The sequence below is a fragment of the Plasmodium yoelii genome (assembly GCF_900002385.2).
Source record: "Plasmodium yoelii strain 17X genome assembly, chromosome: 5".
Lineage (NCBI taxonomy): Eukaryota > Apicomplexa > Aconoidasida > Haemosporida > Plasmodiidae > Plasmodium > Plasmodium yoelii.
The window spans coordinates 101,691-129,630 of NC_036177.2; the positions used below are offsets into that span (position 1 = coordinate 101,691).

Sequence of the window (27,940 nt, forward strand, 5' to 3'; positions counted from 1 at the left end):
CATCCTCAATCTTGACCCACAACATAAAAACTATATAAAAATTATGTAAAAATTATTTCCCAATAGACAGTTTGTTAACATATATAAATAATTATTACTATTCCTAAATAGTCACTCTCTTCAAATCGTATATTAATGATTTATTCTCTTCTTTATATTTTTTATTTTTTCTCTTATTTGTTGTTTTTTAAATCGTTTCCGAAATCCAAATAACGAATACTAATATAAAAAAGATAAACGCATTATTTTTTTGTTAACGTTTGCATATATTTAATGAAAATAATTTTTAAATTCTTTATTATATACCTTGTAAGAAATTCCTAAAAAAAATGCTATTGCACCAAATATCGATAAAACTGAAATTAATTTGTTTCCTATCGACGAACTTGATGATGTATCTACAGAACTTTGTACAAGAATTTGTTCTGTTCCTTTCGGTTGAGAGGACGAAATCTTGTTACATTTCTCTTTTAATTTATTATAATCAGTTGATAAAGTAGTCAATAGTTGACTATAGGAACTATCCTTATTAAGTTCTTTATATATTTTATCAAATTGATTATCATCGTTCAAATATTTATTGCAATTTTTACTGTCTTCATTAATTTTAGTATACATTTCACATAAAATTTTAAATAACTTATAAAGTTTAGACACTTGATCTTTAGAAATATTCATCAATTCTTTTTTTTTATTTATAACCTCAATGAAACTATTATACTTTTCATGTTTTTCTATATTTACTTTATAAAAATTATTTAGATTGGTAATGTTGTCATCTTGAGTACTCTTTAGGTTTAACATATAACATAACCATATCATAGTGTATTCAACAACATTGATGTTACTTGTTTCGCAAGATTTAAACAAACCAGAAACCCCACAGAATTGATTAAGCAAATATAAAAATCCAGCATTAATTTTTCCGTAATCACTATTACATTCATCATTAAAACAATAACTATCTAAGAAATTTTCTGTTCTAAATTTATAATTTTTATCACTGTCCATTTCATCAGGAAATTTATACCATACATTCTCGAACTTTTCACACTAGGAAAACATTTAAAAACAAATATTAGAAATGTATATTATTGAACATTTGGTTAAAATAAAGTTTAATGATATTTATATGTAATACAATATCAAAACATGTAAAGGAAATTATTATTATTAACAAATGCATATACCACTTTGGCATTCATTATAATGGGATATTATTTTTGATTTGTAAATTGAATAAAATCATGCTGTTTTTATATATACTATACCAAATATGTGATGCTAATAGTATAACCCTATATATAACAACTGTCTGTAGTTAAATATATTATAAGTTTTTCAATAATTAAACTAATATAGAATAATAAAATAATATTATTACTAAAGGAATGTTTTATTTCTTTTTGTGACAATTATTTAAATTACCTTAAATAGAGGGTTGCTTAATATATTTTAGTTAAATATAAATACGATGCATTTTATAAAAAAAATGCTATTCTTACTAACATCTGGTAAAACTCTGTTACAAAAATATATATACTTTTATAAATAATTTAAAGTATGTTTGAACATAGAAAAGGAATATATTTATATCTTATGTTTTAATGATTGTTCCTCAATAAATTAAATACTGTATAAATCTAAAAAATAAAAAATTATATTATTACTATAATCCCTAAAAGTATATAAATAGTAATTTTTTTAAATATACTAAATATTTATATAGTTATTTCTAATACTATATACCATGTTTAATTAAAATTATATTATTTTCGAATTAAGTTGCATTCTTCCCTTTTTTAATTGCATATAAATAATTTTAATATTATTTTATTTAATATAGATAACTTTACAATCTATGTTAATGAGCCCAATAACTTTATTTTTATTCTTATATAATTAAATTTAGAAATATATCTTATTATATATTTTTATAATATATTTTGCACATCTTTCTCACGGTTTAAAACGACAATTAACACTGTAACCGTATTTATATTCTTAAATAAGACTTTTAATGCATATTGTTTTTAAAATGATACTTAGTAAATATTAACAAATTAATAAGTATTGATGCAAATTTTAAAGTATAATATAAAACTATGCGTAATTAAATTGTTATATTTACATTTTAGATAGGAGAGATAAGGGAATTATACTTTTTTAAGACAAGGATATGGTCATATAAAATTTACCTATTCTATATAGCTAATTATGTATTGTATTCCTTTAATATTAAAGCTTTCAATTCGTATATACATTAAAAATGCCTTAGAATTATTTTCTAAATATATAGTTTGCTTTTATATTTTATAATAAACTATATTTAGCTTTATTATGAAAAACTATAAAATTATTAATATTAATTTTCTTGGTAGTGTTAATTCTAATATTATAGCATTAAATCGTACTTAAATAAGTATTATAATATTTCATTTGATCTTGTATGCATACAATTTTATCATACCTTTAATAATATATATGATGAATTTATACCCATACAGTGTATCAAATGAATTTAATGGTTTGTTCGTATTTAATACGTTTTTCTATTGTTATTACTATTATTATTGTTACTGCTACATCATTGTACAATACAATGGAATAATTAATACATTTAATAAAAATACTTTAAAACAATTAGTAATTTTTTTGTTTCATTGTTTTAAAGTATAACATTTTAGAACATAATATTTCGTAATAACAATATATTTAAATTATAAATTTAGAGTTTTTATATACATAATAACCTAATAAAAACATTATTAGTTCAAATTAATTATTACATTCATTTTCTGTATATTTTGCATTAATATATAATTGTATATATTTCCAAATTTAACATATTTCAGTTTTAGTCATTGATACAATATTATATATATTAGAATAACGTTAATTTTATATACCAAGTTGTTTATAAGTATTAAAACAAACTATAACATTAAATTTTATTATATACTTATATTTTATTTTTTATCTATTTTAAAATATAATTTATATATATTTCAAAACTATAGAGTTTAAAAATTAAAGTGACTAATATAAAATTATACCTTTATAGTAAATAAATTAATGTATATAGAGTTATTTATATTATTTGAATTTAAAACTTTAGCATAAAATTATACTATATATAATCGAAAGTTAAAAGGATAGTATGCCTATATCTATAATGTAATTTTTATGTATTACTAAAAATGTTAGATGCATTAAACATTTTTTATAGATATTGTTCTGTTGTTGAGCCTCGATCGATATTTTATGACTACCTATTATATATTGGTGATATGTTTAATTAACAATAAAAATATTCCCATTAACCTGTAGGTATATTATAATGTAGATAATTGTTCCAAATGAATCTAATTATAATTTATACTCTGATATATAATATTATTATACTGTTCGGTTATCAAAATATGATTTAAATTAAAACAAATGATACAAATAATAAGTTTTACTAAATAAAATGTTTTATCAATAAAGAAACATATTGTGTTATGTATAATTCAATATAGTTATGATTAACAAGCTTATATAATAAATAATTATGATATATCATAATATGAATTAATATATTCAATATAGACATTTTATTTTAACCATATTAAATCGATATGAACACTAAATTATATATATTATAATTTATGAAAAAATGTTATGTGACCCTTTTTTGGTTGCATATTTAAACTTCATCTCATGATTAAACATATGGGATGGTATATATATTTAATTAGAGTTCAAATTGTAAAAAATTAATACAATATAATACTTAATCCTAACCCAAATATGGGTTCCACAAACACAACCCTAACCCACCACATAAAAACGATATAAAAAATATGCAAAAATTACTTCGAAATAGACAGTTTCTTAAAATAAATCAATCGTCATATTCAGAATAATTTATTAATGATCAGTTTTCTTCTTTATTTTTTTAGTTTTTCTCTTAATTTTTGTTTTTGAAATCGTTTCCGAAATCCAAATAACGAATACTAATATAAAACATTAAGAAGTGTATGATTTTGTTTGTTAATGTTTGCATATATATAATGAAAATAATTTTTTAATTCCTTACTATTTACCTTATAAGCAATTCCCAAGAAAATTGGTATTGCAGCAAATATCGATAAAACTATAAATAATTTACTTACTAGTGATGATTCTGATAATGTAACCTCAGGAAATTCTCCATAAAATTGTTCATATCCTGTTCCATAAGTTTTTTCAGAAGTTTGTTCAGAACAATTTTCAGGAATTTTTTCTGTTTCTATCGTTGGAAGGGGTGAAGATTTGCAACACTGAGCATCATTATATTTCTTTATTAAATTATCATAATCGGTTGATAAAGTACACAATACTTTTTTATATGAACTATCTTTAGTCTTATTATAATCATCGTAAAGTTCTTCATATTTTTCAACAAATTGACTAGCTTTTTCCGAATAGTTTGTGCAATCTTCCATATTTTCATCAAATTCAGTATACATTTTACATAATAATTTAAATGCTTTATAAAATTTAGGTGCAATTTTACTATCCATATTCAACACATCATTTTTTTTATCTAAAAGTTCCTTATAATCCTTATAACCAGTACATCCATTTATTTCCTTGTTATACTTATCACAATCATTCATGTATGCAATATAAAAACACGTTATAATGTTATCTTCTTCACTATATTTCAGGTTTATCATATAACTTAACCATATCATAATGTAATCAATAATATTGATGTTATTTTTTGCAGTAGAGGGATCCACACCACAATCATTAATTAATTCACCCAACAAATATAAACATCCAGCACTTATTCTATCGAAATCACTTAGAAATTTATTATTATTACAAAAACCACTTAAAATATTAATATTATCATTACAATAATTATTTGAAAATTTATTATTTAAAGAATTATCATCTTTAAATTGATAATTTCCATCAATCAAATCATCGGAAATCCATTCCCTTACATTCTCGAACCTTTTACACTATGAAAACATTTAAAAACAATTAATAAAAATGCGAATTATTAAAATAAAGTTTAATGGTATTTATATATAATACAATATAAAAAAATGTAAAGGAAACTATTATTTTTAAAAAAATGCATATACCACTTCCTTATCCATTGTGATGAAATTTCATTTATATTTGTAAATTGAGTAGAATAATGCTATTTTATATACGATGCACCAAATATGAGACGCAAATACTTTAGCCCTATATATAACTGTCTGTAGTTAAATATACTATAAGTTTTTCAATAATTAAATTAATATAGAATAATATAATAATATTATCACTAACGGAAAGCTACATATTTTTTATGAAAATTAGCTAAATTACCTTAAATAGAGGGTTGTTTAATACACTTTTGATTAAATATATATATGATGCATTTTATACAAGAAATGTATTCTTACTAACATTTTGCATAACTATATTATAAAAATGCATATACATTTATAATGAATTTAAAGTATGTTTGAACATAGAAAAGAAATATATTTATATCTTATGTTTTAATGAATGTCCTTCAAAAATTTAAATACTGTATAAATCTAAAAAATAAAAATTATGTTATTACTATAATCCTTAAAATATATTAAACTCTTATATATTTGCTTCTAATACTATATACAATGCTTTATTAAAATTATAATGTTTTCAAATTAAGTTATGTTACATCTCTATGCAAATTATATAAATTTATATTGTTTTTAATGAATGTAGATAAATTCAAAATTCATTTTAATGCGTTAAATAACTTTATTTTTATTCCTACATATTCTAATTTATAAGTATTCCTTATTGGGTAATTTTATAATATATTTTGCCATATTTTCCATTCTTTAAAACAATTTGCACTGAACCCGTACTTATAAGATTAAATAAGTCTTTGAATGCATGTTATTTTTAAAATAATGCTCAGTAAATATTAACAAATAAATAAGTATTGATGCAAATTTTAAAGTATAATAGAAAACTATGCGTAATTAGGTTGTTATATTGTCCTTTAAGTGGAGAGAGATAAGATATATTGCTATTTTAATATATTAATTTAAATAAATATTTGCTAAATGTTTTACATAGTTCATTTTTATCTTATATGTTTTATTTGTTTAGTTATCAATGTATATACATTCAAATAATTTATTAATAATTCTATATTTTATTAATTCTACAAAAAACTATGATAATATAATATGGAATAATAAAATGATATTTAATATTAATTAAGTATTTAACCCTTTCTCCATTAATCCATATTTTTAGAATATAAAACTAAAATTTCCAAATTGGATCATTAACAAATATATAATGTATTATTATGTCTTTTCGATAAAATTAATATTTAATTATATGAAGGTTTCACAATAAAACAATATTTCAATATTAGTTACTAGTAGAGTAATTTATTATATTATATTTATAGGGGTATAATAATGCATCATATCTATAATATTAAACTTTATTAATATATTTATATTTTATTTTTTAACTATTTTAAAATATAATATATTTTATCTCAAAATTTAAAAATTAATAGTGATTAATCTATTATTATACCTTATGATAAATAAATTAAAACGTATGAAGCAACTTCTATTAATACAATAAGATAATAGTAACTACAATTACAACTTCAAAAAATGTTAGAAGCATAACAATAATTTATAGATTATGTTATATTGTCGATTCTCGATCGATATTTATGAATCTATATTTTATGATTATCTATTATACATTAGTAGTGTGATTAATTAACATTAAAAATATAATCATTAATATGAAGGTATATTGTATTGTAGGTAATTGTTCCAAATTAATCGAATTATAATTATACTCTAATATATAAAATTATTATACAGTTCAATTGGATAATATTATTTAAATTAAAATCAATATGTCACAAATAATACGTTTTACTAAATAAAATTTTCATTAAATAAAGAAACATATTATGATATGCATAATTCAATATAACCAAATATTAACTTTTATATAGGCAATTATAATATATCATAATATGAATTAATATATGCAATATAGATATTTTATTTTAATCAAATTAAATCGGCATGAACACTTAATTATATATATTATAACTTATGAAAAAATATTATACAACCCCATTCATATTAGCTTATCCCCATTTGGGGGTGAATATTTGGGCATCATCTCGAAATTAAACATACGGGATGATACATATATTAAATTAGTGTTTAAGTTATAAAAAATTAAATGCAACCTAATACTTAACCCTAACCCGAACGTGGGTTCCACAACATAAAAACTATATAAAAATTATGCAAAAATTACTTCGAAATAGACAGTTTCTTAAAATATATTAACCATTATTACTATTCATGGATTAATCGCTACTCTTCGAATAATATATTAATGATCATTTTCTTCTTTATTTTTTTAGCTTTTCTCTTAAATGTTGTTTTTGAGATCGTTTCCGAAATCCAAATAACGAATACTAATATAAAATGTTAAGAAACGTATGATTTTTTTGTTAACGTTTACATATATATAATGAAAATAATTTTTTAATTCCTTATTATTTACCTTATAAGAAATTCCCAAAAAAATTGTTGCTGCAACAAATATAATTCCAATTGTAATTAGTATATTTTTTATTATTGAACTTCGTGGACAAGCTACAAATGATGAACCATTTTCACACCTAAAATTATTATATAAATTTTCAAAATTTTTATAATCATTTGATAAACTAGACCATAGTTGTAAATAAGAACTTCCTTTAGTAATATCAAAAACATTTTTAACTTTTTCACATTTTTCAAAAAATTCTCCAGCATTTTCTAAACAGTTATTGCATTGGTAGTCATCTGCAACAATTTCATTATACATGTTACATAATGATTTAAATGCATCATAAAAATTAGATATATCTTTAATATCGATATCCATCGATTTTATTTTTTTACATATAACATTCTTGTTAATCTTACTATTACTATCACTATCACTATCACTATTATCAGCTATATTCTCATTATAACAACTATTTTTTTTTATTTTTTCAGTATAAAAATCGTATAATTTGGTGGTTTTATTTTGTTTTTTTTGATTTAGTTTATAACTTAACCATAAAATAGCGTATTCAACAAGTTTATCACTATCTGTAGTTTCTTCATTAACAATATTTAATAACAATATAAAACCAGAGATAATCTTTTCTTCATCACTATTACATTTCTTATCAGGGCAGTAAAAATTTAATAAACTCTCATAAATATTTTCTTCCGAGTTTTTCGGATCATCATCAAAAGAATTATCGATCGCATTAATTGATTTACACTACGAATATATTTTGGAAATTAAACAAAAGAATGTATTGATATAAATGTTACTATAATTAAAATTAATATAATTTATAGGAATGCAACATACGAATAATATAAGAAAAAGGATGTATACCACTTCATTAAACATTATAATGAAATTCTGTTATAATTTGGAGATTATGCGGGGTGATGTTGTTTATATATATTGCATAGAATATATGGTATATTTACTTAATCTCTTTACGTAGCAGTTATCTTTCGTTAGACATATTATTCTTAATTTTAACTTCATATAAAATAATAATACATTAGTATTACTAAAATCATATTATATTTATTTTATGACATTTAGCTAAACTATCTTAAATAGAGGGTTGCTTACACACTTTGCCATATGTATATATGATGCATTTTATACAAAAAAGACTATTCTTACTAACATTTGGTATAAATTTATTATAAAAATTAATATACTTTTATAAGGAATTTAAAAAATATATGCATATGCTTTAATATACAAGATAAATGACGTCATAAAACTTAAATACTTCACAAATATAAAAAGTTAAAAAAGTTATTATTATTACAATCCTTAAAGTATATAAATAATTATTTAATAATATAGACTAAATATTTATATACTTGTTTCTTATAATATATAATACAGTCTTTTCTAAAATAACACTTACAAAATAAGTTGAATTGTTCCATTTTCTATGCAAAATACATAAATTTATATTGTTTTTAATGAATATAGATAAATTAAAAAATAATTTTAATGCGTTAAATAACTTTATTTTTATTCCTATATAATTAAATTAGAAATATACCTTATTGGATAATTTTATAGTATATTTTACGCATAATTTCCACGGTTCAAAACGACAATTAGCATTGAACCTGTATTTATAAGCTTAAATAAGCATTTGAATGTAGATCGTTTTTAAAAGAATACTTAGTAGATATTAAATATTAACACATAAATAACTATTATGTAAATTTTAAAGTATAATAGAAAACTATGTTTGATTATGTCATTATTTTCCCCTTTAATAGGAGAGAGATAAGATATATTAGCCTTTAATATATATATTTATATAAATATTCGCTAAATATTATACATAATTTTATCTTATATATTCTACTGTTATAGTTAATGTATATCATTCAAATAATTTATTAAAAATTCTATATTTTATTAATTCTATGATACAGTAATGTTGTTTTGGATTATAAAATGATTATTCACTAAACACTAATGTGAATAATAAAATGACATTTAACATGAATTGAGTCTTGATCATTTTCTCTATTTATCCAGTTTTTTAAAATATATAACTACATATCCCAAATTAAATCTTTAACATATATATAGCATTGATACCTTTATAATGTATTGTTATGTGTCTTTTCGATAAAATTCATATTTAATTATATGAAGTTTCCACAATAAAATAATATTTTAATATTAATTATTGGTATAGTATTTTATTATTTTATATGTATAGGCATATAATAATAACATTATTTTGTCATATTATTTATAACGATTAGAACAAAATATAACATTAAATTTTATTAATATACTTATATTTTGTCTTTTAACTACTTTAAGTGTAATATATTTATACTTCAAAATATAAAATTTAAAAATTAATAGTGATTAATCAAATATTATACCTTTATAGTAAATAAATTAATATATATAGAACGATTTATATTATTTGAATTTAAAACTTTAGCATAAAATTATGTTATATATAATCGAACGTTAAAAGGATAGTATTCCTATATCTATAATGTAATTTTTTATTAATATGTATATTTTTATTGTATTATTAAAAATGGTAGATGCATAACATGCCTGTTATAGATAATGTTGTATTGTCGAACCTCGATTTATATTATATGAATATCTATTATATATTTTTGATATGTTTAATTAATCTTAAAAACACACATGTTAATATAAATATATATTGTAATGTGGACAAATATTTCAAACGAATATAATTATAATTCATACCATCATATATAATAATATTATACAGTTCGTTTATCAAAATATAATTTAAATTAAAAAAAATGATACAAATAATTTTTACTAAATAAAATGTTTTATCAAATAAAGAAACATATTGTGTTATGCATAATTCGATGTAACCACATATTAAAAAAATTTATATAATAGGAATTATGATATAGCAAATATCTATATTAATATATGCAATATAGACATTTTGTTTAATCATATAAAATCGATATGAACACTAAATTATATATATTATAACTTATGAAAAAATGTTATGTGGTCCTTTTCATATTAGATTATGCCCTTTGGGGTTGCATATTTTAACTTTTGAATTTCATCTCGAAATTAAACATACGAGATGATGCATATATTTAATTAGTGTTTAAATTATAAAAAATTAATACAATATAATACATAATCCTATCCCAAATATGAGGTTCACAAACACAACCCTGACCCACAACATAAAAACTGTTTAAAAATTATACAAAAACAGTATAAAATTATTATAACTATACATATATAACATTATATATTATTGGTTATATTATTCTTATAGACCCAATAATTATGTTCAAAAATTATGGTGAAAATTATTTATTTTCAAATAGACAATTTCTTAAAATATATAAATCATTATTAATATTCCTGAAATAGTCACTACTCTTCGGATAATTAATATATGATTCATTTTCTTCTTTATTTTTTTAACCTTTCTCTTAAATGTTGTTTTTGAGGTCGTTTCCGAAATCCAAATAACGAATACTAATATAAAAATGGTAAACATATTATATATTTTTTGATAATCGCATATAAGTAATCACGTAAATTATTTATAAATTCCTTATTATTTACCTTATAAAAAATTCCCAAGAATATTGGTATTGCAACAATTATCGATAAAACTGGAATTAATTTGTTTGTTACCGACGAACTTGATGGTGTAACTTCAGAACTCGGTTCAGAAATTTGCACACCATTTTCTTTTGTTTTTATATCTGGAAGTGGTGGGATATTGCTACAATCAATATTACTATTACTACAATATTTTTTAAAATTTTTATAATCACTTGATAATGTAGACAATACTTGATAATAGGCGTTATCTTTAGTATTATTAGGATTGTTAAGTTCATCATATTTTTCAACAAATTCTTTAGCGCAATTTAAAGATTTATTAGATATTGTGTCGCTTGAACCAATTTCAGTATACATTTTACATAATAGTTTAAATGCATCATAAAATTTAGACATATGCCCCAAATTAATACTCAGCAATTCATTTTTGTTATCTATGATTTCCTTATAATTTCTATATCCTGTATTATTTTTTAATGACTCATTACAATCTTTACCATTATCATCACAATTAGTATAATGCATATTATTTTCTATATATTTAGTATAAAAATCATTTAAATTTTTGATTCCATCATATGTCTTTTGATTTAGTTTATAACTTAACCACATCATAATGTATTCAACAATATTGATATCACTTTTTTGATTTCTCACAAAAAATTGCTCAAACAACCATAAACATCCAGCCTTAATTTTATCAAAATCCGTCTTACATTCTTTAGTGTTTCCTGAACCTCCATCAGGGCAGTAATTCCTAATTTTCCCATTATTATGAAAATCGAGTTCTGTAGTTGTGTTTAATTCATCGGGTAAAAAGTTTCTCAATGTATCAAACCTTCCACACTAAGAAAACATTTAAAAAAGTATAATAAAAATATATATTAATGAAATTCTTATAAAATAAAATTTAATGAATTTTATAACTAATATAATATCGAAAAATATAAGAAAAAGCAAATTTTATTAAAAAATGCATATACCAGCTTATAATCCATTGTAATTTTATTTTGTTTATAATATGTGGATTGTGTAACATCATATTATTTTATATATTTTACGGTTAGTAAATGACAAAACAATTGAACCATAATATAAAGTTGTCTGTGATTAAACATGTTATTATCATTTTTAATATTAATTTAAATATAATATGACCAATATATACTTTTATGATAATTGAATAAATTGCCTTATTTTGGAGGGCGTTAATACATTTTTTATCATATGTATATATAATACAATTTTGCATAAATTGTTATTCTTAATACCTTACGGTATAATTCTATCATAAAATTAAACCAACATTGTAACGAATTAAAAATATATAATTATATTTATGGCTTAGTGTATAAAATAAACAACATCATATCTTTTGTTTTAATAAATGGTGCCCCAAAAATAATATACTGCAAAAATCAAAACCATTAGAAGTTCATTATTACTATAATCCTTAAAAGCATGTAAATAGTTATTTAATAAGGTAGATTAATTTTTTATATACTTATTTCTTATAATATATAATATAGACTTTTCTAAAATTATAACATTTACAAAATAAGTTCAATTGTTCCTTTTTTTAATTGAATATACATAAATTTATATTATTTTTATTTAATATAGATTAATTCATAATCCATTCTAATGAGTCCAATAACTTTATTTTTATTTCTATATACTTCAATTTGAAATATACCTTATTGAGTAATTTTATAATACGTTTTACGCATTCTTTCCATTCATTAAAAGAACAATTAGCACTGAACCCGTACCTATAAGCTTAAATAAGTCTTTGAATGTATATTATTTTTAAAATCATACTTAATAAATATTAAATATATAAAACATAAATAACTATTCATGCAAATTTAAAATATAATAAAAAACTATGTGTAATTATGCTTTATATTATCCTTTAAGAGGAGAGAGATAAGATATATTTTCTCTTTTAATATATAAATTTAGATAAATATTCGTTAAATTTTCTGCGTTGCTCACTTTATCTTGTATATTTTATTGTTATAGTTATCAATCTATATACATTCAAATAATTTATTAAAAATTCTATATTTTATTAATTCTATGATAAAGTAATGATAATATAATACGAGTTAATATGGAATAATAAAATGGAATTTAACATGAATTGAATCTTTAACCTTTTCTTTATTCATTCAGTTTTTTAGAATATAAAACCACATATCCCAAATTGATTTTTTAACAAATATACCTTTATAATGTATTATTATGCGTCTTTTCTATAAAATTAATATTAATATTTAATTATATGAAGTTTCCACAATAAAAAAACATTTCAATATTAGTTATTGGTAAACCATTTTATTATATTATATGTATAGTCATATAATAATCTTATTCTATTTATCATATCATTTATAATTATTAGAACAAACTGTAACATATATTTTATTAATATATTTACATTTTATTTTTTAACTATTTTAAAATATAATTTATATATACTTCAAATCTATAAAGTTTAAAAATTAATAGTAATTAATATAATGTTATAGCTTTATGATAAATTAAAGCGTATAAAGAAACTCTATTAATACTAATTAATTTTAATACAAAAAGAGAATAGTTACTACAATTAAAACTTAAAAAATATTGTATATATAGTGCATTTTTTATGTATTACTAAAAATGTTAGATGTATAAAATATATTTTATAGATATCGTTGTGTTGTCGAACATCGATCGATATTTTATGAATATATATTATTACAGTTCAGTTGGCGTAATATAATTGAAATTAAAACAAATATGATACAAATAATAAGTTTATTGAATAAAATGTTTCATCAAATAGATAAATATATTGCGTATTATGATATGCATAATTCAATATAACTCTGGGTTAACAATTCTTATATAATGACAATTATTATATAGTCAATGTCTATATTAATATATACAATATAGACATTTTACTTTAACCATATAAAATCGATATGAACACTTATTATATATATTATAATTTATGAAAAAATGGTATGTGATCCTTTTCATATTAATTGAAATACCTCTTTTTTGGTTGTATATTTAGGCTTCAGCTCGATATTAAAAATGCAGGATAGTACATATATTTAATTAGTGTTCAAATTATAAAAAATTAAATACAATATGATACTTAGCCCTAACCCAAACATGGGTTCCACAACATAAAACTATATAAAAATTATGATCAAAAATTACTTCGAAATAGACAGTTTCTTAAAATAAATAAATCGTAATATTCAAAATAATTTATTAATGATAAGTTTTCTTCTTTATTTTTTTAGTTTTTCTCTTAAATGTTGTTTTTGAGATTTTTTCCGAAATCCAAATAACGAATACTAATATAAAATGTTAAAAAACGTATAATTTTTTTGTTAACGTTTGCATATATTTAATGAAAATAATTTTTTAATTCCTTATTATTTACCTTATACGAAATTCCTAAAAAAAATGCTATTACAAATAATGTCGATAAAACTATAATTAATTTGTTTGCTATCAATGGAGTCGATATTGCCGTTTCAAATTCTGATACTCCAGAATTATAAATTAATACATCAGTTTCAGATTCTGATACTTCACCTTTGGAACTTGATTCTGGCACATCACCTGAGGATTCACGTATTTGTGATTCTTTAAAAATTGTAGAAACTTGTGTTGCTTTTTTTTCCTTCGTAAGTTCTGGAAATTGTTTCTTTATAGAATCTTCAGATAATATACTTTTTATAAAGTTATAATCGTTTAATGCAACATATAATACTTGTTTAAATAAATTATCCTTTGTATCATTAATGTTTTCATTAATAAGGGCATTATAATTTTCAGCAAAATTATTAACATATTTTAAATATTCCTCGCCTTTATTTTTCGCCTTTGAAAGGTCATCATACATTTTACACAAATTTTTAAATGCATCATAAAATTTAGACATATGCTTAATATCAATATCCATTAATTCCTTATTTTTATTTATAAGATCAATATAAGTTTTATATTCCGTATCGTTTTCTATAGAATTGTTATACTCCTGGACATTTTCCATGTGCTTATTATAAAAATCATTTAGATTGTTGATTCCTTCATGTGATTTTTGATTTAACTTATAACTTAACCACGCCCAAATGTATGTAACAATATACATATTGTTATCTACATTATTCGAAAAAACGGAACGGTCCCCATAAAATTGTTTAAATAACCATAAGCAATAACCATTAATTTTATCAATATCGGTATAATTTGATTTACTATAATAACTTTTGTACTTTCCACCTTTAAAATTATATTTTCCAGAATACAATTCATCAGGAAAAAGTGCCCTCAAAGAATCAAACGTATCACACTAAGAAGACATTTAAAAAAAACAAATAAAAATAAATATCAATGATATTTTTATAATGTTAACATTACTATTAATTTATGAGTAATATAACATAATACATGTAAAAAGATCCAAATTTTATTAAAAAGTGTATATACTGTGTTGTAGCTCTCTTTAATGAGGAATTTTGTGTTATTCATTTGATTTTGACCCATGTTACTCTTTTTTATATAAAATGTATAATCTGCGTCAAAATAAGTGATAGAATTATTTGTAGCTAAACATTATATTATGGTTCTTAATACTAATTTGAAATTAATATGGAACAATAATATAATAGTATTACTAAAAGAATATTCTACTTTTTTATAGTAAGATAAATTACCTTATTTTGGGGGATGTTTAATACATGTTTTATCATATGTAAATATAATACAATTTTTCATAAATTGTTATCCTTAATACATTCCGGTATAACACTATCACAAAATTAAAGTGACATTGTAATGAGTTTATATCTTCTTATACGCATGCTTTAATATAGAAAATAAACAACGCCATATCTTTTGTTTTAATAAATGATGGTCAAAAACTAATATACTGAAAAATTCGAAACAATTAAGAAATCCATTATTACTATACCCTTAAAAGTATATAAATAGTCATTTTTTTAAATATAATAAATACTTATATACCTGTTTATAATACTAAATAATATAGACTTTTCTAAAATTATAACATTTACAAACTAAGTTGCATTGTTCCTTTTTTTAATTTCATAAACATAATTTTAATATTGTTTTTAATGAATGTAGATAAATTAAAAAATAATTTTAATACGTTAAATAACTTTATTTTTATTCCCGTATACTTCAATTTAGAATTATACTTTATTGAGTAATTTTGTAATATATTTTACGCATCATTTCCACGGTTTAAAAAATCAATTAGCACTGAACCCGTATTTATAAGCTTAAATAATTCTTTGAATGTAGATTGTTTTTAAAATAATACTTAGTAAATATTAAATATATAACATATAAATAACTATTTATGCAAATTTTAAAGTATAATAGAAAACGATGATTAATTAGATTGTTATATTGCTCTTTAAGAGGAGAGAGATAAGATATATTTTCTCTTTTAATATATAAATTTAGATAAATATTCGTTAAATATTCTGTATTGTTCATTGTTATCCTATATATTCTACTGCTATAGTTATCAATGTATATAATTTCAAATAATTATTAAAAATTCTATGTTTTATTAATTCTATGATAAAACAATGCTAATTTTGATTATAAAATGATGATTCATTAAACAATGATAATATAATATGGAATAATAAAATGGAATTAAACATGAATTGAAGCTTTACCCTTTTCTCTATTTATCCAGTTTTTTATAATATAAAACCACATATTCCAAATTGAATCTTTAACAAATATATAAAAATGATACATTTATAATGTATTATTATGCGTCTTTTCGATAATATTAATGTTTAATTATATGAAGGTTTCACAATATAACAATATTTCAATATTATTTATTGGTATTTTACTAAATTATATGTATAGTCATATAATAATTACGCATTTTATTTATCATATTATTTATAATTATTAGAACAAAATATGATATGAAATTTTATTCATATACTTATATTTTTTCAATTAAATACTCATAACATAATTATTTATACCACAAAGTTATAAAGCTTAAAATTAATAGTGATTGATCTAATATTATACCTTTATAGTAAATAAATTAAAATATATATAACTATTTCGATTATTTGAATTTAAAACATTAACATAAAATGATACTATATATAATAAAAAATTAAAAGAATTGTATACACATATATAATGTAATTTTTTATTGTATTATTAAAAATATTAGATGCATAAAATGACTTTTATAGATAACGTTGTATTGTCGAATCCCAATCGATATCCCATGCATCTATATTTTATGAATATATATTATTACAGTTCAATTGGCGTAATATAATATAAATTAAAACAAATATGATACAAATAATAAGTTTATTAAATAAAATGTTTCATCAAATAAAAAAATATATTATGATATGCATAATTCAATATAACTATGGGTTATCAATGCTTATATAATAGACAATTATGATCTAGAATAATATTAATTCATATATAGCCAATATCAATATTAACATTTAATTATATATATTATAACTTATGAAAAAATGCTATGTGGCTCTTTTTATATTAATGGTAATACCCCTTTGGGTTGCATATTTAGGCATCATTTCGAGATTAAACATACGGGATGATACATATATTTAATTAATTTTAAAATTATACAAAGCTAAATGTAATATAATATTTAACCCTAACCCAATATGGGTCCCACAACATAAAAACTATATAAAAATTATGACAAAAAAATACTTATTTCCAAATAGACAGTTTCTTAAAATTTATTAATCATTATTACTATTCCTGAAATATTCACTACTCTTCAAATCATAAATTAATGATCCATTTTCTTCCTTATTTTTTTAGTTTTTTTCTTAAATGTTGTTTTTGAGATCGTTTCCGAAATCCGAATAACGAATACTAATATAAAAATTAAAAAAAATGTGTAATCTACTTATATTCATAAATTATTTGGTGTTGAATATATTTTTAGTTGACTTATTATTTACCTTATATGCAATTCCTAATAAAATTAATGTTGCAACAAATATAAATGGAATTGAAATTAATTTATTTAATATCGATGAACTTGGTGATCCTGAATCAGAATCTGATACTTTATCTTTCGAACTAGATACATCAGTTTCGGATTTTAATTCTGGTATTTCACTCAAGGAGACATCTTGTCCTTCTATAGGATTTGATACGGAAACCTGTGTTGTTTTTTCCGTTATAAGTTCTGGAAGTGTATTTCCTATATTAGAACTAACATAACTATTTCTAAAATAATTATAATCATTTGATAATGTAGTCAATATTTGATCATATGAACTTCCTTCAACATTATTATCATTATCATTAAAAAGTTTTTTATATTCATCAGCAAATTTATTAGCATTTTCTAAATATGTATTGGCCATGCTTTTTTTATCAACATTAATATGCATATTGCATAAGATTTTAAATAAACCATAAAATTTAGACATAAGTTTAATATCAATATCCATAAATTTATTTTTTTTATTTATAAGATCAATATAACTTGTATACCCAGTAACATTATCTATAGACTTTTTATACTCCTCGACATTTTTTATGTGTCTACTATAAAATTCGTTAAATTTGGTGATTCCATCTTGTGGTTTTTGATTTAACTTATAACTTATCCATGTCATAATGTATGTAACAATATTCATATTTCCATTTGCATTATTCGAAAAATTATATGGACTTTCATAAAATTGTTTAAATAACCATAAACATCCAGCCTTAATCTTATCTATATCATTTTCACATTTTCTATTAGGGCAGTAACTATTGAGCGATCCACCTTTAAAATCATATTCTCCAGAATTCTTCAATTCATCGGGAAAAACCCTCCACATAGTATCAAACTGATCACACTAAGAAACCATTTTAAAAAATCATATAAAAATATCTATTAAAATGAACTTATTATTAATTTATAGATAATAAAATATCAAAATTGTGTAATAACAAACATTTTTATTCAAGAAATTGTATGTACCATTTTACTAGTCAACATATTGGAAAATTATTTTTGAACTATAAATTAAGTACATCATATTAATTTAATATATACTGCATCAAAATAGGGACGTAAAATTGGATTCTCTATATAACAATTATCTGTAGTTAATCACATTTTATTTTTAATGTTAATTTAAAATTAATGTAAAGTAATAATACAATAGTAACATCATAGTAAGTTTATATATATTTATGAAAATTAGCTAAACTGCCTTAAATTGGAGATATCTAATACATTTTAGTAATATTTATAACATAATTTATACTTAAATTTATGATTAATAATAATATCCATTATAATTTTATTATAATAATTTAAGGAAATTTGAATGAGTTTAAAATACATCCACTTATATTTGTCTCAATATAGAAAAATACAAATTTGTTTCTCATGCTTTAACAAATATATTTATATCCATGAGCCTGTAAATATGTAAAAATTAATAAATCTATTATTACTATAATCCTTAAAAGTATATAAATAGTCATTTAATAAGATAAATTAAATTTTTATATACTTGTTTCTTATAATATATAATATAGTTTTTTCTAAAATTATAGAATTTTCAAATTAAGTTATGTTACTTATATCTCTATGCAAATTATATAAATTTATATTGTTTTTAATGAATGTATATAAATTCATAATTCATTTTAATGATTTCTATAACTTTATTTTTATTCCTATATACTTAAATTTAGAAATATTCTTTATTGAGTAATTTTATAATACACTTTGCATATTTTTCCACTGTTAAAACGACAATTAGCGCTGAACCCGTATTTATGAGCTTAAATAAGCCTTTGAATGCAGATTATTTTTTAAATAGCAAATAGTAAATGTTAAATATTAACATATAAATAAATATTGATGCAAATTTTAAAGTATAATAGAAAAATATGTTTAATTAGGTTGTTATATTACCCTTTAAGAAGAGAAAGATAATATATATCTGCTCTTTTAATATTTAAATTTATATAAATATTCGTTAAATGTTCAGAATTGTTCATTTTTACCTTATATATTTTATTATTATAGTTATCAATGTATATACATTCAAATAATTTATTAAAAATTATATACTTTATTAATTCTATGATAAAACAATGCTGTTTGTTATTAAAGATGGTTCATTAAATAATTATAATATAATATGCGTTCATATGAAATAATAAAATGAAATTTAACATTAAATGATCCTTTAACCTTTTCTCCATTGATTCAGTTTTTTATAATATAAAACCACATATTCCGAATTGATCTTTAACAATAATATAAAATTGATATCTTTATAATGCATTATTATATGTCATTGATTTTTTATTTCAATAACACAACTTTTAATTATAGGAAATATCCACTTTTATATTTTTTTTACTGAATATGCATAAAAAACAATTATATTTTGCAATGTATGATAGAGACGTAGAGGGTCACTGTTTATATTTTTTAAAAATATTATTATGAATTTTTTCAATAATAAATTATTTTATAAAATATATTTTTTTATTCATTCATTATATTATTAATTACTTTATTCTTATAATTTTAGAGAAATATTATAATGGAAGTCAAATGAATTGATTAAACAACATCGTTTTATATAGATTATTAAAATACATATATTTATATTATAATATTGCACATATATATTTTTTGATGATACTTATGAGTTTATTTACCTATAATAATAATAAACGAATTTACTTATTTGTTATTTTTAATATTTATATTGAATTTTAAAGTCAGAATCATAAACATCTGAGATTTGGTTATTTAACAAAAAATATAAGACATTAATTAAATTTATAATTCTAAAGAATTGTGATTTCTTTATAAACAAAAAAAATTAAAAAAAAAAATTAATAAATGATACAGGATCGGCCTGCATAAGTTGGTACATATTTAACAATGGAGATTTTTCCACAAACGGAATTTATTGATTTTTTAGTCTCTTTTTTGATTAGATGAATTTATAATTATTTGCATTTTATTTTTTTCCATCAGTTGAGTTTATAACATCTTTCATGTTTTTTTTTCTTCAATTCCTTTCTCCATCCAAATGGCAAATACTAAAATAAAAATAGTAAAAATATATAATATTTGATAGTGAAGAAATATTTTAAAAATTGTATACTTCATAAATTTCTTTTTATTTACCTTGTACATAATTCATAAAATAATGTGTGTAAAATAAATATACCTTTAACGTAACTTCTTTCCCTTATATATATTTCCTCCAAATACCACTTTATACTTTTATTCCATTCAAATTCATTCTTTCATCACTCCATTTATCATTCGGTTCAGGTGTTACTGAGGAAGGAAATCATAATAAATTATTTTCTTCCAATTCCATTCCATCTCCCCCATTTTATTATATTATACATTGTTAACATTTAAATCAACGTTTACTTTTTGGATCAAATCGATACTTTGGAATAATCTTTCTATATCTATTCCAATATTCAACCGATTGACCCATAAACCATTAACACAAAATTAACAATAAAATACAAAAAGTAAATAATTCATCGGATTTACCATAAGTTATATTAACACGAAATGCAATTCTTATAGTTTGTCAAAATATATTACTTTACTCGTTCCTTTTCATAGTTATTTTCATCCTTATTTTTTCTCTTACATATTTAGACTTAATATAAATATTAAAAACTACAACTTATACATATTATTATATCTTATTTCCTATATATATTTAAAACAATTCTTTAAACTAATAAATGTTATCAAATTATAAAAAAATATTCAAAATTAAATGCAATGTAACACATAACCCTAACCCGAATATGGGGTCCACAAACACAACCCTGAACCACTACATAAAAACTGTTTAAAAAATATACAAAAACAGTATAAAAATGTTATAACTATATATATAACATTATATATTATTGGTTATATTATTTAATTATTATTATAGACCCAATAATTATGTTCAAAAATTATGGTAAAAAATTATTTTCAAATAGACAGTTTCTTAAAATATATTAATATTATTACTATTCCTGAAATAGTCACTATTTGAATCCCATATTAATGATCCATTTTCTTCTTTATTTTTTTAGCTTTTCTCTTAAATGTTTTTGAACTCTTTTCCGAAATCCAAATAATGAATACTAATATAAAATTTTAAAAAACATATAATTTGTTTAATGTTTGCATATATATAATGAAAATAATTTTTTAATTCCTTATTATTTACCTTATAAGCAATTCCCAAAAAAATTGGTATTGCACCAAGTATCAATAAAACTGGAATTAATTTGCTTACTATCGATGAACTTGATGATGTAACTTCAGAACTCGATTCAGATTCTTGTTCAGAATCTAGTCCCAAATATAGTCCAGAATATTGTCCAGAATCTTGTCCAGGAATTAGTCTAGGATTTTGTTTTGTTTCTTCTGATGAAGAGGATAAAATATCTTTACATTCCCTTTTAAAATCATTATAATCATTTAATAAAGTAGACAATATTTCACTATAATAACTATTTTTATTAATACTAGTATCTTCATTAAGATTATTATATTTTTCAATAAATTCATTATTATCATCCAAATAATTCTTGCAATTTTTATTTTCATCACCAAGTTCATTATACAATTTACATAATGATATTAATGCTTCATAAAATTTAGATACAATATTTTTATCCATATCCAAAAAACCCTTTCTTTTATCTATAAGATCCTTATAATTATCATAATCAGTTAACCCATTTATATAATCCTTATATATACTACGTTTCGTTATGTAATTTTCATAAAAATACTTTATACCGTCGTAATTAATAGTTTTATCCATGTTTAACATATAACTTAACCATATAAAAATGATATCAACAATATTGGGGTTACTTTTTGAAGGAGAGGGTAGCAAACCCTCATGCTTATAGAATTGATCCAACAAATATAAACATACAGCATCAATTTTATCGAAATTACTATCACATTTACTAATACAATTCTTTTTGAGATGTTCAACATTTATAAGTTGATAATCACCATTACTGCCCGATTCATTAAAAAACCATTCCTTTACTTCATGTAACGTTTTACACTAAGAAACACATTTAAAAACAATTATAAGAAATATGTATTATTGAAATTTTTATTAAAATAAAGTTTAATGATATATATATAATATCAAAAAATGTAAAGGAAATTAATATTATTATTAAAAAATGCATATACCACTTGCTTATTCATTATAATGGGGTTTTATTTTATATTTGTAAATTGAGTAGAATCATGCTGTTTAATATACGCTGCGCCAAATATGTGACGCAAATACATTAATCCTATATATGACAATTGTCTGTAGTTAAATATATTATAAGTTTTTCAATAATTAAATTAATATAGAATAATAATATAGTAGTATTACTAAAATAATATTATACTTTATGAAAATTAGCTAAATTATCTTAAATATAGGGTTTCTTAATACACCTTTTCCATATGTATATATAATGCATTTTATACAAAAATTATTATTATTAATAAAATATGGTATAACTTTATTATAAAAATGAATATACTTTTATAATGAATTTAAAAAATATATACATATGCTTTAATATAGAACACAAACAACGTCATAAAACTCAAATACTGCACAATATAAAAAATTAAAAATTATATTATTACTATAATCCATTAAATATATTAAACTTTTATATATTTGCTTCTAATACTATATACAATGCTTTATTAAAATTATAATGTTTTCAAATTAAGTTATGTTATTTACATCTCTATGCAAATTATATAAATTTATATTGTTTTTAATGAATGTAGATAAATTCATAATCCATTTTAATGAGTTCGATAACTTTATTTTTATTCCTATATACTTCAATTTAGAAGTATATCTTATTGTGCAATTTTATAAACTATTTTATGCATATTTTCCATTCTTTAAAAGAGCAATTTGCACTGAACCCGTACTTATAAGCTTAAATAAGTCTTTGAATGCATATTATTTTTAAAATATTGCTTAGTAAATATTAACATATAAATATATATTAATATTATTTTAAAGTATAATAGAAAACTATGTTTAATTAGATTGTCATATTACCTTTAAGAGGAGAGAGATAAGATATATTGCTATTTTAATATATAAATTTAAATAAATATTCATTAAATGTTCTACATAATTCATTTTATTTTATACATTTTATTGTATAGTTATCAATGTAAATACATTCAACTAATTTGTTAAAAATTCTATATTTTATTAATTCTACAAAAAACTATGATAATATAATATGGAATAATAAAATGATATTTAATATTAATTAAGTATTTAACAATTTCTCCATTAATCCATATTTTTAGAATATAAAACTAAAATTTCCAAATTGAATCATTAACAAATATATAATGTATTATTATGTCTTTTCGATAATATTAATGTTTAATTATATGAAAGTTTCACAATATAAAAATATTTCAATATTAACTATTTGTAATTTCTAGATTATATGTATAGGCATATAATAATGCATCATATCTATAATATTAAACTTTAATAATATATTTGTATTTTATTTTTTAACTATTTTAAAATATAATATATTTATACCTCAAAATATAAAATTTAAAAATTAATAGTAATTAATATAATGTTCTACCTTTATGATAAATAAATTAAAGCGTACAAATAAACTACTATTAATACAAGAAGATAATAGTAATTACAATTACAACTTCAAAAAATGTTAGAAGCATAACAATAATTTATAGATTATGTTATATTGTCGATTATCGATCGATATTCATGAATCTATATTTTATAATTATCTATTATACAGTAGTAGTGTGCTTAATTAATATTAAAAATATAATCATTAATATGAAGGTATATTATAATGTAGGCAATTGTTCCAAATTAATCGAATTTAATTATACTCTGATAATAAAATTATTATACTGTTCGGTTATAAAAATACGATTTAAATTAAAATAAATATCATACAAATAATAAGTTTTACTAAATAAAATTTTCATATAATAAAGAAACATATTATGATATGCATAATTCAATATAACCACATATTAACTTTTATATAGGCAATTATGATATAGCATAATATGAATTAATATATGTAATATAGTTATTTTACTTTAATCATATTAAATATATATTAATACTCAATTATATATATTATAACTTATGAACAAATGTGATATAGCCTTTTTCATATTAATGGAAGTATCCATTTGGGGGGTACATATTTTGAACATCATCTCGTGATTAAACATACGGAATGATACGTATGTTTAATTAGTGTTCGAATTATAAAAAATTAAATAAAGATATAATACTTAGCCCTAACCCGAATATGGGTTCCACAACATAAAAACTATATAAAAATTATGCAAAAATTGTTACCAAAAATTACTTCGAAATAGACAATTTCTTAAAATATATCAACCATTATTACTATTCCTGGAATAATCGCTACTCTTCGAATAATATATTAATGATCAGTTTCTTCTTTATATTTTTTATTCTTTCTCTTAAACATTGCTTTTGAAATCGTTTCCGAAATCCAAATAACGAATACTAATATAAAAATTAAAAAAAATGTATAATTTATTTATATTCACAAATTAACCAGTGCTGAATATATTGTTTAATTGACTTATTATTTACCTTATATGCAATTCCCAAGAAAATTGATACGGCAACAAATATAAATCCAATTGAAATTAGTGTGTTTTTTATTACTAATCTTCGTGAATATGTTGGAAGTGATGGAAAGTTGCTAGATTGATCATCTTTACATTTATTTTTTAAATTATAATAATCATTTGATAATGTAGATAATAATTGATTATAGGGGCTGCCTTTACCATTATTATAATTTTCATTAAGTTCATCATATTTTTTAGCAAAATCATTAGCTATTTTCGAAAATCTATAGCAATTTAGGCTTTCTTCATTAACCTCAATATAGATATGACATAATAATACAAATGCATCATAAAATTTAGACATATCTTTAACATAAATACTCATCAAATCTTCTTTTTTATCTATAAGATCCTTATAGTTCTTATAGCCACTAACATTATTTATATCCGTAATATACCTATTATCACTATTTATATATGCTTCATAAAAATTCTTTATAGTGTCATTTTCTTCAATTTTCTTAAAGTTTAACATATAACTTAACCATATCATAATGTATTCAACAATATTGGTGTTTCTTTTTGCAATAAAACTAAACGAGGTAGAATTCCCAAAGATTTCATTAAACAAAAATAAACATACAATATTAATTTTATTGAAATCGTCATCACAATTTTCATTAGTACAGTACTCTTTGGATTTATCATCTTTAAATTTATAGCTTTCATCATTCGAATCATATTCTAAATTCGTCGTTAAATCCTGGAACTTTTTACACTAAAAAATCATTTAAAAACAATTAATAAAAACGTGTATTATTGAAAATTTTATTAAAATATTGATGATATTTATATATGGTCAATATCAAAAAATGTAAAGGGAATTATTAAAAAATGCATATACCACTTCCTTATTCATTATAATGGGATTTTATTTTTGATTTGTAAATTGAGTAGAATCATGCTGTTTTATATACGATGCACCAAATATCTGACGCAAATACTTTAACCCTATATATAACAACGGTCTGTAGTTAAATATATTATAAGTTTTTCAATAATTAAATTAATATAGAATAATAATATTACTAAAGAAACTGTCTATTCCTTTTTTTGATAACTAATAACCTGCCTTAAATTGGAGACATTTAATACATTTTGGTCAGATGTATAATATAATTTATGGTTATTAGTAACATCCATTATAATTTTATTATAAAAATTTAAGTAGTTTAGTAATGAATTTAAAATACTCCCTCTTATATGTGTATTTCAATATAGAAAAATACAATTTTTTTTCTCATGCTTTAATAAATCTATTATTAGTATAATTTTTAAAAGTACATAAATATATATTTATATACTTGTTTCTTATAATATATACCAATATTTTATTTAAATTATAACATTTACAAAGTTCCATTTTTCTATTTTCTATGCAAATTATATACATTTATATTGTTTTTAATGAATATAGATAAATTCATAATCCATTTTATTGATTCCGATAACTATATTTTCATTTCTATATACTTCAATTTATAAATATACCTTATTGAGTAATTTTACAATAATATATTTTACGCATAATTTTCACGGTTTAAAACAATAGCACTGAACCTGTATTTGTAAGCTTAAATACGTTTTTATATGTAAATAGTTTTTTAAATAATACTTAGTAAATATTAAATATTAGCATATAAATAAGTATTAATGGAAATTTTAAAGTATAATAGAAAACTATGTTTAATTAAGTTATTATATTTCATTTTAAGAGGAGAGAGATAAGATATCTTTGCTCTTTTAATATATAAATTTGTATAAATATTCTCTAAATGTTCTGAATTGTTCATTTTTATTTTATATAATCTATTGTTATAGTTATTAATGCATATACATTCAAATAATTTATTAAAAATTATATATTTTATTAATTCTATGATAACATAATGTTGTTTGTAATTAAATACGATTCGC

At 20.3% G+C, this 27,940-nt stretch overlaps 8 protein-coding genes across 8 annotated transcripts; all 8 read right to left on the bottom strand.

Annotated features, from left to right (window-relative positions):
* Positions 1-132: 132 nt before the first annotated feature.
* On the bottom strand, positions 133-1,205 carry PY17X_0500147 (PIR protein; the record flags this gene model as incomplete). Its single annotated transcript, XM_022956140.1, has 3 exons — positions 133-219; positions 307-1,053; positions 1,191-1,205. The coding sequence occupies 3 exons, from the start codon at positions 1,203-1,205 to the stop codon at positions 133-135; spliced, it is 849 nt and encodes a 282-aa protein (XP_022812316.1).
* A 2,727-nt stretch (positions 1,206-3,932) lies between these two features.
* PY17X_0500151 (PIR protein) lies at positions 3,933-5,138 on the bottom strand (the record flags this gene model as incomplete). The annotated part of the gene is made up of 3 exons (XM_022956139.1): positions 3,933-3,998; positions 4,089-4,997; positions 5,124-5,138. The coding sequence occupies 3 exons, from the start codon at positions 5,136-5,138 to the stop codon at positions 3,933-3,935; spliced, it is 990 nt and encodes a 329-aa protein (XP_022812315.1).
* Positions 5,139-7,429: 2,291 nt separating this feature from the next.
* Positions 7,430-8,475, bottom strand: PY17X_0500161 (PIR protein; the record flags this gene model as incomplete). The annotated part of the gene is made up of 3 exons (XM_022956138.1): positions 7,430-7,495; positions 7,585-8,340; positions 8,461-8,475. 3 exons carry the CDS (start codon positions 8,473-8,475, stop codon positions 7,430-7,432), a joined length of 837 nt encoding a protein of 278 aa, XP_022812314.1.
* Positions 8,476-11,058: 2,583 nt separating this feature from the next.
* On the bottom strand, positions 11,059-12,215 carry PY17X_0500171 (PIR protein; the record flags this gene model as incomplete). The annotated part of the gene is made up of 3 exons (XM_034637754.1): positions 11,059-11,124; positions 11,215-12,063; positions 12,201-12,215. The coding sequence occupies 3 exons, from the start codon at positions 12,213-12,215 to the stop codon at positions 11,059-11,061; spliced, it is 930 nt and encodes a 309-aa protein (XP_034493399.1).
* Positions 12,216-14,510: 2,295 nt separating this feature from the next.
* Positions 14,511-15,774, bottom strand: PY17X_0500181 (PIR protein; the record flags this gene model as incomplete). Its single annotated transcript, XM_022956135.2, has 3 exons — positions 14,511-14,576; positions 14,666-15,580; positions 15,718-15,774. The coding sequence occupies 3 exons, from the start codon at positions 15,772-15,774 to the stop codon at positions 14,511-14,513; spliced, it is 1,038 nt and encodes a 345-aa protein (XP_022812312.2).
* A 2,322-nt stretch (positions 15,775-18,096) lies between these two features.
* On the bottom strand, positions 18,097-19,288 carry PY17X_0500191 (PIR protein; the record flags this gene model as incomplete). Its single annotated transcript, XM_034637755.1, has 3 exons — positions 18,097-18,162; positions 18,252-19,145; positions 19,271-19,288. 3 exons carry the CDS (start codon positions 19,286-19,288, stop codon positions 18,097-18,099), a joined length of 978 nt encoding a protein of 325 aa, XP_034493400.1.
* A 3,083-nt stretch (positions 19,289-22,371) lies between these two features.
* On the bottom strand, positions 22,372-23,527 carry PY17X_0500200 (PIR protein; the record flags this gene model as incomplete). Its single annotated transcript, XM_022955140.1, has 3 exons — positions 22,372-22,434; positions 22,521-23,378; positions 23,513-23,527. The coding sequence occupies 3 exons, from the start codon at positions 23,525-23,527 to the stop codon at positions 22,372-22,374; spliced, it is 936 nt and encodes a 311-aa protein (XP_022811607.1).
* Positions 23,528-25,787: 2,260 nt separating this feature from the next.
* Positions 25,788-26,882, bottom strand: PY17X_0500300 (PIR protein; the record flags this gene model as incomplete). The annotated part of the gene is made up of 3 exons (XM_022955141.1): positions 25,788-25,892; positions 25,983-26,741; positions 26,868-26,882. The coding sequence occupies 3 exons, from the start codon at positions 26,880-26,882 to the stop codon at positions 25,788-25,790; spliced, it is 879 nt and encodes a 292-aa protein (XP_022811608.1).
* Positions 26,883-27,940: the final 1,058 nt, after the last annotated feature.